Below are 14,576 nucleotides of genomic sequence, written 5' to 3'. Positions count from 1 at the left end.
AAATATTCTAAGAATGCAGATAACATTGTTCTGTAATTAAAAAAAATCACAACACATAATACTTCTGTAATCCACACATATATAGTCAAAACATTATATGCTATTTTCTAGCAACTGTTAAGGTAAAAAGCTACAGTGTATATAAAGATGAAGATTTGTCTCTCATGGAAAACTGAATCCCTAAAATGACAAAATGCAAAAAAAAGACCTCAAATCAGCCTTTAATGTTCTGTCCTGCAACCTAGCTATAGTGCATTTGGGTAAGATTTTTAGATTGGTTTGTTTTGCTGTGTCTTTAATCAGTTTAACAGTTTTACATGTCCTATAAACAATAGGCCTTATAAAACAGTATACTGTTATTAAGAAATGCCTTTACACTGACTCAATACAAATCAATAAGGATAGAAACACATATACTAAAAATTTAAAATGGCTATATCTGAACTGAATGCAAATAACATGATTATGGACCCTTTATGATCCAGTCTGATCGATCACACTGCCCTAAATAAAGGTCTTTGGACATCTTTCCCAAGCCAAGTTTCTCTTCTTCTAAGTTATCATTGGTACAAGGTGTGATGACTTTCAGGCATCAATTAATATAAATTGGAAGCAGGCAAAGTATTAATTAAACATGACACTCTGATTATTTAAACCTTCTATTAAAGTTGATTATTCAGACCATGTTGATAGCCTGTTCTTTAAAAATGACTGATGATATCAAACTTTACTGACTTCCACCAAGTCGACTGTTTCCAACTCTTGAAGACAGAGGGAATAAATGAAGTGAGAAGAACACTGGCACAAGTCTAATAGACAAACCGACTAATCTCAGACCCCCAAGGTCAAAGTAAAGCAATTCATTTCTTGGCTTTCATCAACACAAGACATGACTGATCAATCAAAGAGCAGGATTACAAACATTATACATCTCAATGATATGTTCTTTGCACTGTGTAACTTTGGGAACAATGATAGATTGCACAGTCGCCATGCGAGTAATATCATAAGGCAAAACTCATTATATTTACAAAGAAAAACACTTTACTCTTTAAAAACAAAGGTACACATTAGCCATCCTTACTACTACTGGGCATTTCATTTGATGGGGGAAATGTCAAAATTCAGATATTCTTTGGGATCCTATCAACTTCCTGGTCCAAACTTTGAACATACTTGCTCCTCAAAATACTATTTTTACTCTTATGGAGTCAGCCACCATGTTATAGATAATTACAAATTGTTACAAAAATTTCCATGATAATTACTGTCATTTTACATAAATATGTTAAATGCCTCTTAAAGGATTGCTACTTCCATTGACCCAAAACCACTCTTAGAGAAGAAAACATTATAAAAAGACACTGGGAACATTTATAGCCTTATAAATGTAAACATTTAGCAGGAATTTCGCCCCAATTTTTAAGATGAGTACTTTACAAGCTTTAAAGAGAAAGTGAGACATAATACAAGAAAGAAGTCATGAGCTAGTTATTTTGTTTCTATTAATCTCCCAGTTTATCTCTCACTTGTTCTAACACTTAGGGAACTGTTCTATAAGTCAGGCTTGTAATAGCAGTTCTGGAATTACTCCATGGAGCGGCGTTAGGTAATCTGAAAGATTTCCACTGAAATTAAATTATATGTAAAGGGTAGTCAATTGCGATCATGGAACCTTATTCTACATTCTGTATATTTAATATCACATTGTTATTTTCAGTGATATAAATTAATGATCACTTTTCCTATTAGGTCACAATTTTAGCAAAATTGTATTGCCTAGTTGGAGGAGGAGAGTAAAAGGTGCATTTCACCAGCTGCCAGAAAGTTACACGTTGCAGCACACCTGGACACATGCATTCGTGACTAATTGGAAAACACATTTATCTTGGCATATCACAAAGGAGATGGAATTATAATTATTCTCCCTTGTAACTAAAGATATTTTGGAGCTGCATCTACGTACAAAATAATACAAATTACACACTGGACGAGGTTCATGTAATTTTACCATCTGTTCTCTATGTTCAACCATAAATATTTCCCAAATTTTTCCTTGTGTCTAAAAAATAAGATTTAGTTTTTAAAGACCTGGACTGATTGTCAACGTTATAGGGAAATGTTACTTTTAAAATTAAGTCACTGAATAAATTGTTTAAAACCCTGAATTTCTTTAGTTGATAAGTACACAGTACAAATTTAATCTTTGCTTCTCATTAAGGGGATTTTGTGTATTTCTCACATTCTGATTTTGAGAAAATAAACATATTAGCTAAGTTTTACACAGAATCTTTTGGGCAAAAATTGAATACTCAAGTACCTAGGATAGCAAAACAAAAAGTACCAGAGGTTTCTTTTTTCTGCATAAGTCTTAGCAATTACTAATTATCTTGACCTAAAATTCCATAGATTCTTACTTAATCTATCCTGAGAAGTTCCTTAGTTTAAGACCTTAAAATATCAAACTAAAAGTATTCCAGAAATATTTCATGACGTTTGCAGAATCATGATTTCCAGAAAATGAAAATATTTCATCTGGCATAACCAGTGATAATCAGTCTAAATCAGCTTTGATAGTTACTTTTAAATTATTATGACACTCATATCTTATTTATTCTTTTAAAAATACATTTTTTCTCTAAATATAAAAAAATTAAACAAAATCTGTACACAAGAGGAGAGATCATAAAATGCATATTCAATTTCAGTCCTGAAAGTGTATGGAATAGGCTTCAATATGGTATGAAATAATTTTTCATATTTCCTTCAAAAATACTGAAGAAGGAGAATTGCTTAGGATATTGTAACTAAGGAAATACTCTTATATGAGTAATACTTTATGTTGTTTTTAAAATCAGAATATAATTACAGTAACAACAACCAATTATGTAGAGGTTAAAAAGTACAGTCACTAATCTAGGTACTTTGTACACACTAACTCATTACCACAACCCAACGAGGTAAGTGCTGTAATTATTTGCACTTTTTTTAAACTTCTTTTGAAACTTCTTTGCAACAACAATGACAAAACACTGAATCAATATGAAACTGTTCTCTAGTAGTTGTACATATTGAATCACAGACATCATCAATATGTGAAACTAAGACCCTTAAATTAAGAAAAAGAGAGAGAGAGAGAGAGAAATCCTTGAGGTTTTCAAGAGAGGTAATCATGGCATAAATAATTTTAAAATATGTTTAATATATACAATACTATTATATGTACAGCAAGTAAAACTGGACTTAAACTGTTAAATATCGGGGTGCCTGGGTGGCTCAGTGGGTTAAAACCTCTGCCTTCCGCTCAGGTCATGATCCCAGGGTCCTGGGATCGAGCCCCGCATGGGGCTCTCTGCTCAGCGGGGAGCCTGCTTCCCCTTCTCTCTCTGCCTGCCTCTCTGCCTGCTTGTGATCTCTGTCTGTCAATAAATAAAATCCTTAAAAAAAAACCAAAACTGTTAAAATATCATTACAAGAAAATCTGAGCTATATCTATGCCACTAATGTACCATATAGAAAATATCACACTATAGGTCCCATCCACAAATTTATATCTTGCCATTTTTTCCCCCAAGAAATATTCTCTGATACTAGATTTTAGTAACTGGGCTCTAAAGAATCTTTAGACTTAAAAGACATAAACCATAGTAATCTCTTTTATAAAATGAAAACTCAATACATATTTTACATATACATATATAAAATCTAGTATGAGCAGTATATTCTTTGTGTTACCACTTACACACTATTCTCAAAAACAGTAAAAATGGGGCAACCTACTTATCTCCATAATTAATAGATTTAGAGTCATCAACTGGCTTATTATTTCAAAGTAATGCTAAAAGAAACTAGTTCCTGGTAAATGTGTGTTCTCTACCACAATCCCAGTTATAAATAGGAAAGTACTGTGATAAATTTCTCATGTTTCTCAATAAAATAACCTTTTCACATGTTTAAATCACATATTGATTTGCATAGCAGTTGAATCAGATAGTATGAAACATCATTTTAACCTCAATTGCTGGTTTGCAAGTTCAAAATTCTGACAACCCTGGTACGTGGCCAGATCTAACCGGCTTACCATCTCCCTCCTGATATACTTAGTGCCACAATTTGTCTACCTTAATGTGAACTGTGAACAGTTGAATTTATTCTCTGATACTTAGGCAATTTCACACTGACTCACCTTTGTACATGTTTTATTTCTTGAATGTCTTTCTCCCTTTTTCTTTCTCTCTCTCTCACCCTCACCCTTCCTCACTCTTTTTTACCAAAAAACATCTGTTCATCATTTGATACTCTACATAATAAGCATATCTCCTTAGACAGAGTTAAGTATTTACCTCTTTGTCAAACTAAGTTAAAAATCTATTATGGCATCATATGATGTTACTTTCTTTTGTTTTCACATTCGACTAACTGACTAGACCATGAAATAATAAACACAAGTCTTATTCATCAGGTAAGAAGTTCCTAGCACAGGGGGCACCTGGGTGGCTCAGTGGGTTAAGCCTCTGCCTTCAGCTCAGGTCATGATCTCAGGGCCCTGGGATCGAGTCCCACATCAGGCTGTCTGCTTGGCGGGGAGCCTGCTTCCCCTCTCTCTCTGCCTGTCTCACTGCCAACTTGTGATCTCTCTCTGTCTCTCTGTCAAATAAATAAAAATCTTTAAAAAAAAAAAAAAAAAAGAAGTTCCTAGCACAATGGTTGAAACATGGTAGATGTTCAATGAATGCCAGATGAGTTAAATTACTTTATAATTCAGTCCATATCTTATGCGGCACTTCTTAAAATTTCCCTCTTCTGCCCATAGATTATGTTGCTTCCCTGTATAGAGTCAAATGTTTTTATACAAATCACAAAATTCACTTATCTAAGTTCTGAGTTAAAAAATTATTCAATTTAGGAGCAATATATAAATCATCATTAAATTACCTCATCATCAAAAGTATTACCTACAAACAAAAAGTAAAAGCAATCATCCAGCTACAAAAATTTACAAGCTCTTACAGTATTCTGCACTTACTTCTCGGCTTTCAAATAACCAGCTATTCATTAATTGCATTATTCTCTTTAATTGAACAGTTATGAAAAAATTCACATGAATTATTAAAAATAATCAATTTTTAGAGTTCATGTCTCATGGAACATTTGTGGGCAACTGAAAGTCCATGTTAAGTTGTATGCAAGCTTTCATGAGATGGACTACCTAAAATACAACTTTATTAGTTTATACTTTCAGGTTATCAGATAATTTAGTTTTGAATGTGGAATGTACAATAAAGTTTTTTACATCTCATTTACAACACAGTCAAATAAAATTTATCTACCTAAGAAAATGATGATGAGGAGGAGGAAAAGGATAAAGTTAAATAGCCCACACTGAGGACATTCTTTAGCTCTGTTTTTTCAACTGTCTAAACTTACATTTTATTCCTCATAAATATTTCAGAGTAAATATGGTCACTTACTTTTCAGGATTTTCTACTTCTTCAGTAACAAAATTGAGATAAAACCTAAAAAGATATAAATGAATTATAAATCATCAATATATTTTATAATTATAACCCAAAGTGTCAAATTTTAAACATGAACCTTCCAATTCAGAATTATAAAATATTTAAAAACCAATACTTATTATAAGATAAAAATCTCCAACAATCAAAGCTCCCACAAATCATCTCTCTATTAAACCATATGCATGGAGTTGTTTTTTATTTTTTAACATTTTTATAGAGGTATAACATGAACAGTAAAGTGCACAAATCTTAATCTACAACTTGATGAATCTTCACATATTTATACACTTATAGAACCAACAAAAAGATCAAGAGATGAAACATTCCTAGAACCCTGGAAGTTTCCCTTATGGCCCTTTCTAGTCAGTACCATTCTGTTGTCAAGGCAACCATTATTTTGACTTTTATCACCTTTAATTAGTTTTACTTGTTTCATCAAAACAGACTAATATTGGGGCACCTGGGTGGCTCAGTCAGTTAAGTGTCTGCCTTCAGCTCAGGTCATGATCCCAGGGTCCTGAGATCGAGTCCCCCATCAGGCTCCCTGCTTAGTCTGCTTCTCCCTCTCCCTCTCTGCCTACTTGTGCTCTCTCTCTTTCTGTTGAATAAGTAAATACCATCTTAAAAAAAAAAAGTAGACTAAACATTTGCTTGTATTACTACTATACAATAATTACTTGTGTGTGTCTGGCTTTTTTTCTGGACTTTTCTTTGGGAGTCTTATCCATGCTGTTTTATGTAGCAATAATTCATTATTTTTATTGACATTGCACATTTTATTACACCATCCATTCTACTGTTGATGGTTTTGGATTACTTTCAACTTAGAGCTATTATAAATAGATACCATAAATATGCTTGTACATGTTTTTGGGGGACCATGCAATCATTTCTCTTCAACATATACTCAGAATACAATCACTGGTTTACGGGGTAGATGTATGTTTATTACCAAGCTATTTGTTTTCCCATTTTTGCACTCCCAGCAATATAGGAGATTATCATGTTTCAGTGGAAGACAAAGTTGGGTATCCACAGTATTTCTCCTCAAGGAGCTCACAGTTTATGGAATAGCCTATATGGAATAGTGAGACACAGCGCAGGCGTCAGTGCTGGACCAGCACAGGGCACAATGGGAGCCAGGGACAAGGCCTAACCCAGACTGGCAAGTTGGAAAGGTTTTCTAGAGAAGGCATCACCCAAGTGGAGTCGGCAAAGATGCTTAACATCTAGCCCTAGTGAAGTGGTGTAAGGACTGTCGAGACTCAGTACACTGCATGAGCACAGGGGTGTGAGCAACAATGTACAATATTTTACAGTGCAAAGTGTGGCAGAAGCAGTAAGAACAGAATTTAAGTACCAGATGGCCTTTGGCTTCCAGGAATCCAGATTTTAGTGGTGTTGGCAAGTCAGTCAAAGCTTGTAGGGCAAGAGAAGTATTACAACACAATAGCATTTCTCAGTTTTAGGGAGTTGGCGATATATAAACACAAAAGGCAAGTAGGAACCGACAATGGTATCAAAGATATTAGATTCTCAAGGTGCACTTTTTCCTTTCCATGTAATGTTTTCTGGTATATGCTCATCCAAATAACCTCAAGTCACAAGATTATGAAGTTGTTTTTTGACACATTGTTAGTCGTTACATTATTAGTGGATAAGTAAAGAACAAAACATTTTGGACACTTCTGCCAAGTTCTGAAGACTTTTATGGGCCGTTTAAAGGACAAAAGGTATTCTAGACATACAATATTTCCCTTTCAAGTTTCATAAGATTACAACTATTACCCTAAAGTTATGACCCTAGAGAAATTCAGATTCCTTTTTTTCACTTTGTGACTCTACTTGTCCCACCCAGAAAATTTCTACCACCTTTCACCCTTATTTTTCCAATCAAAAGGGATGGCTGGAGATTCTTTGAAGCCTTTATAGTTCTTTTTTATTATTATTATTATTTTCAGTTAGCCAACATATAGTTCTTTTTCAAGGTTCCAAGATGTACAGTTGAGGCAGATTCCATCCTCAAATAAGCATTCATAGATGACTGACTTATGAAGATGGGAAAACCAAGGGTTCATAATGGGAAAGCTAAACATATAAAGACAAACACATTTCTACCTCTTCATTTGATAGGTTTAGGCCATTTCCACAAAATAAAAAAGTCATATTTTCAAAACATTCTTCTGTTCTCTTACCATTCTGCAGAAGGTAAAACAGCCATTATATATGTACACAGAAGCTTGGGTCTGTAAGTATGAATTTTCTTCTACCTAAAACCAAATGGCTAGAATATTAGCCCAACAGAGTTAAATATATTTAAAGTATCTCATAATTTAAAATAAGAAATAGAAAACCTGTTTTATCTCATTTTTTGTAAGAACCCATCTAAATTCACAACTAGGAAGTTGACGTTCATGGCTGTCAAAAACTAGACAATAAGTCCAAAATGGAGTGCTAATGCTAAGCCCTGCAGCACCAAGCCAAGACAATTACAGTTTCTCCTCTCCCAGTAAAGGAATTTTGGACCAATCAGGAATCACTTGATTGGTACTAGTTAGGTAATCCACCTGACAGATCCCCGCCATTGCTTACATGAAAATAACCTTGCAAAAACCAACCTGCTTTCTTGCCTACACAAACTTCTTTGTTCCTGCTCCCTCCTGCCTATAAAAGTCTCATTTTGTACAGTTCCTCAGAGCTCCTTTCTATCTGCTACATGAAATGCTGCCTGATTGAAATCAACTTTTGCTCAAATAAACTCTTAAACATTTTAATAGGCTTCAGTTTATCTTTTAACAAGGTTAAGGCATCTAATATTTTAAGGACTATGTCTTAAGTAGAAATATTTGAATAGCTGACAGAACAGGAGCAGTAAGGTGATCTAAAAAGTTAGCAATCAAGGGTATTTTTTAATGACTAGAAAGTAAGTTTTCTAAAGATAGAGGCTATGGTTTTACCAGGAAGGCAAGCAACAATCAATACTTATGTCTGGGCTATGCACTCTGAGGGATTTTATGTGTTTGTTATAAGGCTTAAGCAATGGGAAGTACAGGAAGAACATGTAGGCAAAAAAAAGAAAGAAAAAAAACACAACATAAAATAAACACGTGCACACACAGAAATGTTTCCAGGCTTCTCATGTCAAAAATAATCCAGTTCCTTCTTAATAGTTGTTTTAAAAACTGGTGTTTTCCAACAATGTTTATAGCAAGAAAGGAAATATTTGTGAAAAAAGGAACACAATTTCAAATACTTGCCATAGCTCCAGAGAATAGAGAAAAGGAAAGGGCTTGGGACAGGGTGGGGGTGTGAAGGAGAAAGCTTCTTATTTTGGTCCAAACATTCACATCCTGTGGGAAATACACCTTTATGCTTTCCTAGTCTCCAGCAATGAGTCCATAGCATTCTCCCTGCTTTACATCTCCTCAAGGCCTCTAGAGAACGTTCACAAGATCTATTGTTTCAGCTTTTCCATAATGGTGTATAAAAAGTACCACAAAGCCTGCAATGCATTCCAGTACCCAACTATGTGAATTATTTTTAAAAAAGAAGCTTATTCTTTAGATTAGATTTGACACAATGGTACAAAATAATCTCAGCAGGTGCTTTAGAAAGACTAAATCTACCGAGGATAGGATTTAAAAGGAAGGAAAAAAGACACTGAAAAACTTTCTATTACACAGTTTTAAAAAACCCCACGAAGCAATATTTAGCTTTGGATCAGGATATGGTACTGAAATTGGTTGAGTTCCCTTGGGCCACGAGGAAGACTAGCAGACATATCTCTCTGAATGCAGACATTGGCAATAATATTAAAGTTGCTCTGACCCAACTCTGTGACCTGGCTGGGTTAATGATTTCTTTCCCCCTAATCATGTTTCTGTGAAGGAGTTTTCATCATTCTAAAAAGGTTCTGCACTCCTCATAGCCAAAAGCCTGCTCTATTCAGACCCAAGTGTTGGCAGGGTCTTTTTCCTGAATTCACCATGTAGAAGTTGAATTGCTAACAGAGCAAGGCCTCCTGGAAAACAAAGGTCTCGATGCTTTTACTTACACCCTAGGTGGTTAAGTTCTGATGACAGGAGCTGCTTCTGTCTGACTTATTTGCAATGCCCCCCACACGTTTTATTTGCATCAAACGTTGTCAGGGCAGCAGCACCGGGAGTGAAAACTCATTTACGGTGCCCCATTTATAATTCCACCATCTAGTCTTGTCATTATACTGTGAAAGACAGAGAGAGGTCAGACAGGCAGGATCACATTTGGGAAGGGAATGAATAACCCTCTCTGTGAACTCCTTTCGTCTCCATCTTGTTCCATTTACAAGCAGACATTAGCTTTTCCTCTGGAACTCTGAACCAACAGACTATTTCTTCTAGACATGGCTTCCTTTTTTCTAAAACTGATGGCCGTAGATTAACAATCAGATTATTTCTACCTATCCACAAAGCAGCATCTGGGTAGCATAACCACCCTGATAGAGAAAGGCAAGTTACTTTTCTGTCTCTGCAGGAGGCACTTGTATCAGATAACATTTCATTTAAAATCCCATCCTTCATTACCAGCACTGTAATTGAACCTCCCTTAGAGAGGGATGAGGAAACGATGAGAAATCAACAGTTTTCTCTTCTTTAAAATAGGGAGTGGAGAGAAAGATCACATGGGTAAAAGTATAAACAACAGTTCACGTAACCCCCGCGTTCCCTGTAAAGAGAGTGCTGAACTATATTTCTAGGCCCAAAACGGGGCCACTTAGTCCCCAAACGCCAACTCTGGGATCTATACTTATTTCCTTGTTCCTTATTCATTTTCTATTTTTCTCTTCCTTGTCCCTTATTCTTTGAAAGAATTCTATAAAAGCCTATCCTATAAAAGCTTCCTGTCTTCCACCCCATTTTGTGGTTTTGGAGATTCTTTAGAGTAGAGACTGCCCACTTCATGAATTGTTAAATAAAGTCTGCCTGTATCACCTAAATTATTTTTTAAGTTATTTTAACACGAGTAGCAATTTAGGTTCAGCATCAATAAAATGAAATATTAAGATAATAAGATAACTCAAAATGAAAAGAGTGAGAGAAATGGAAAACTCTCTCAGCCCTCCAAAGCTGACAGAAGTAGAGAAGGTTTTCTCAACGTGAAGCTGCTGACCTGAATATCTGGTGCTGGGAGCAGGAGAGTGAGCGGGATAGAAGAATATTTTAAGATTCCGTGGGAACAGATGCACGACACTCACAGGCAAAAGAAACTTCATTCAATAGAATTAATCAGATCTCCCTTGTGACTATCTCCACATTCCACATTCCTGATTGAATATTGCTGGGCTCCCAACACTTGGCTCTAGCTGAAAGCTTTTACCACCTCCCCACTTCACTCTGGTCTCTGGGTTACCCTCCCAGTAGCTTGGCTGTTGCCTCAGGGCACCAGAGCTTTGATCCAGGCTGAACAGCCATAGAATAGTTGATTCCGCTACTAACCCTGTGATCACAACTCTGTTCTTCCCTGCCCAGCACCACATTGTGCTTTGGACAAAAATAAAAAGACTTCAAATGTACTGTGTGATTCAAGATTAATACTTACACACAATGGCTGTAAGAATATTTCCTGAATATACAAATATTTTATACTATTTCATTTAGAGCTACAATCTCCTAACACCTTTCAAACGTACTTTGCTTCAAAAGCTAGGTTGAAGTTTTAAATTCCTATACCCTCTTAATTTTCCTCTAATGCTATATTTTCACAATTCAGTGAGATTAATAGGGTAAATACTCTATTTATTTTGAAACATATATTTATATTCCATGCACTAGCTGGAAGGTAAGAATCTAAAAACTAAAGAAACAGAAGTAAATAGATTTTATATTAAATGCATTTGTATAATTTTTGAGTTAGTGTGGTTTTGATATTATTTTTATGTTCATAGAACATTTTCACAGCCAAAGCTCTACAAGTATTAGCTCTATAAATCATTTTTAAAAAGAGATGTGGCTACTAATTACTCCAAAATAGTGAAATATAATTTTACTACAATGATTTTGATGTTTAAGCAACACTCTTCTACCTAATGGGCTTTCTTGTAACAGTCATTCCCACTGACTCTTAGGTCAATAAAATTTAATTAGTAAAAAAAAATCACTCTTATCCATGATTATTGTTATTCAAATTCCTGAATAAAATAAGTCATTAATACAAAGTTCTAATGCATCAACCAGAATGATTATCACAGTTGAACATGCACAAAGGAAATGAACCCATGGTATAGTGATTTTAATCATCTTTGCTGCATATTTTGTTTTTCAAATGTTGAGGAAATTTTAAAGAATTTGTAAGAATCTTTAATGTAACATTATCTAGTATACCTGATTTCACTATCTTAGTTCTTCCTACCCTGCTTTTAGAGCATCATTTTACCTCCTGAGAACATCTTACTTATTTCTATATCTGAATTATTTCATTCTCATGGGAAAGTAGAGAAAAATCAATTAATCACTATTCACAAATACCCTTGGAGCTTCAACTGAAAGACCTTTTGACAAGCAAAAAATTAATCTTTAATTTCTCATGGCACTATTATATCTTCACTGATACAGACTTATAAGTGATTTGTTTTGGTTCTTAATGTCAGTGAGTTCCCTTGTTCAGTTGTAGACCCTAACAGTTAAAACCGGAAATGAAACCACTTAACTCATGCTCTAACTAAAACCTATTGTGCTTATTTCTTGTACTTTCTTGAGGCACAGACATTTTGCAATGACCAGAACATTCTAACCACTGGACCAGAAAAGTCCTGATAGCAACAGAACGCTAGAAGACCACAAACCCACACGTCTTCATCCCTACCCATGATCATGGACTGAACACATTCCCACCCCACCCATGATTATGTGTACCCTGTCTGCTCTTGCACGTACCCCCCACCCTGAACCTCTCCCTGTAAAACTCTAGGTGTCCATCTTATAGGCAGAGGTCAGTTGTTAAGGCTTGAGCCTGCTCCTCCCCCAGGTGCCAGCATCTGAAATAAATTTCTCTCTTTCTCTTTTCTAAACCCTCATTGTTTGAGTTGTTGGTTTCTCTAGCAACAAGTTCATCAGAGTTTGTTCAGCAACGATATTGGCAAGCCCAGCCAGGAGCTTCCAATTTGCCCAGTCCCCTCAGGATTCCCCAAGATGGAGCAGTTGGCACTGGCAATGTGCACCAGGGCTCCCCATTTGTTTCCCGAGTTAGTGTCTGCAACAGATCTTTTGGCAACATTAAGACCTAGATGTGTTTGTTTTTTATATCAGGCTAAATCTAATGGTCAACTTGACTAAAAAACTCAGTTATGCTTACATTAAGTCATATGCACAGTAACTGGCCAGGTGGAGGAAGCAGCACCATCTTCCCCACTTCAAGAAAGGCAGATTGTGCTGGATTGTGGCTATTCACACTCATCTAGCACCTTGCTTGGCACTTAACCAAAGTAAATGAAGGAATTAATGAAACATGCAAACCACCAGATCTAGAGATATCAACTTACCAGCCAGCGTATGCATACATTCCATAATAAAAAGCCAGTGGCAACCCCATAATACTCGCGTCTCTTCCTGAGAAGGCATCTTTAAAGTGATGTGTTTGCCCTGCAATGAGAACAGAAAGATTTTAGGACTTTTCAAAGAATTGTTTATTATTCATACTTTAACCATAAACATGGAGAAAGAAATATAAGGTTTGGGGATGAACTATACTGTTTCAGATTCATATTTCTCATTCCCTGATCATTGCCAGATTCATCTATTAAAACTGTCCACTCTAGAGGAGGAGTCCCAAAAGCATATTGCTCACCATTAATGCTATTTCATATTTCTCTTTTAATAAAATTATAGCAAAGAGCAAAATGGTTTCTGTCTGAGCGTGCCTCTACTCTTACAGAGTTTGAGCATGAAAGGAGACTAAAGAATACTCTGTAAGCTATAGTTGATAGGAGTATGATAGAATTCTTTTAACTAAAGATAATATTGTGTTGTGGAAAAAGAATTTTCTCTGCCCTCCAAGATCTTTCTAGCTGGACTAAGAATCAAACTAACATAAGACAGATTAACTGGAGAAAATCAAATTTAATACTGTACATATGGGGAACCCCCACAGAGATGGAAATTCTGAAGACAGAGAAGCAATATGATAGTTACATGAACTAAGAAGAGGGGTAGGGTTCTGAGGGTATAAAGAGGAGAAAGAACATTAGCGGGAAGGTAGAAGGAGAGTTTGGGAAAACAAAAGTTGCCCTACTATGTAAGACGAGTCTCTTAAGTAAAGAGGAATCTCTGTTATTAGCTCTCTTCCTGGTATAAGCAGGTAATTGAGGGGGAGGTAAAGAGCTTTTCCTGAATCTGCTGGGATTTGATTGCTTTTAACTCAAAATAATGTTCATATCAAAGTGGCCCATCTTGGGGCAGACTGTCTTTGGCATCTACACTTGGAAAGAAATATCAACAGGTCTACTCTCAATGAGAAGATAGCAAAAAACCCAAGAACCACCTTCTCATATCATTTAACTTTCATTCTGTTTTCTGTTTTCCCCTATAGTCTATTAAGTATGCCCAGTGGTACAAAACCCTGTGGACCAAATCTGCCTTCCAAAGCTTCTTTTGAAAAATAAGTTTCATTGGCACACAGCCAGGCCCACTTAGTTGTGTCTTAGGATTGATATTATCAGTCTATGGCTGATTTCACTCTGAAATGGCAGAGTTGGGTAGTTGTGACAGAGACTGTATGGCAAGCAAAGTTGAAAATATTTACTAACTGGCCCTTTACAGAGGAAGTCCACTGACTCTGTCTTAGAGAATGGCATGGTTTCCTTCTAGAAACACTGAAAAGAAATTATACTGAATTTTGAAACAGATAGATCTTAGCAAATTTTACATCAACATGTAGATTGAATGCTTTAATTCATAACATTTTCCCCTATTTTGTGACTCATACTGGACCTTTTCTTATATATCCTTTGGATGATTAAAAAAAATTCAGACTTAGACAATATTCAAAGTTAAGCATAAAAAGTCTCTTTCTCGAAGAAAATAG

At 35.5% G+C, this 14,576-nt stretch overlaps 1 protein-coding gene across 2 annotated transcripts in view; it reads right to left on the bottom strand.

The window, feature by feature from the left end:
• The window catches only part of LOC111149083 (solute carrier family 7 member 11), a 73,254-nt gene that overhangs the window by 39,805 nt on the left and 18,873 nt on the right, over nt 1-14,576 (bottom strand). For both annotated transcript variants that reach the window (XM_022505989.1, XM_022505990.1), the window contains exons 5-6: nt 13,036-13,135; nt 5,472-5,516 (exon numbers count right to left, since the gene is read on the bottom strand). In XM_022505989.1, the coding sequence (XP_022361697.1) occupies nt 5,472-5,516; nt 13,036-13,135 (145 nt within the window). The remainder of the gene's footprint in view (nt 1-5,471; nt 5,517-13,035; nt 13,136-14,576) is intronic.

The sequence above is a fragment of the Enhydra lutris genome, unplaced genomic scaffold, assembly GCF_002288905.1.
Source record: "Enhydra lutris kenyoni isolate GAN:26980312 unplaced genomic scaffold, ASM228890v2 scaffoldscaffold21, whole genome shotgun sequence".
In the NCBI taxonomy this organism is placed as follows: domain Eukaryota; kingdom Metazoa; phylum Chordata; class Mammalia; order Carnivora; family Mustelidae; genus Enhydra; species Enhydra lutris.
This window is presented reverse-complemented; position numbering and strand designations above follow the sequence as displayed.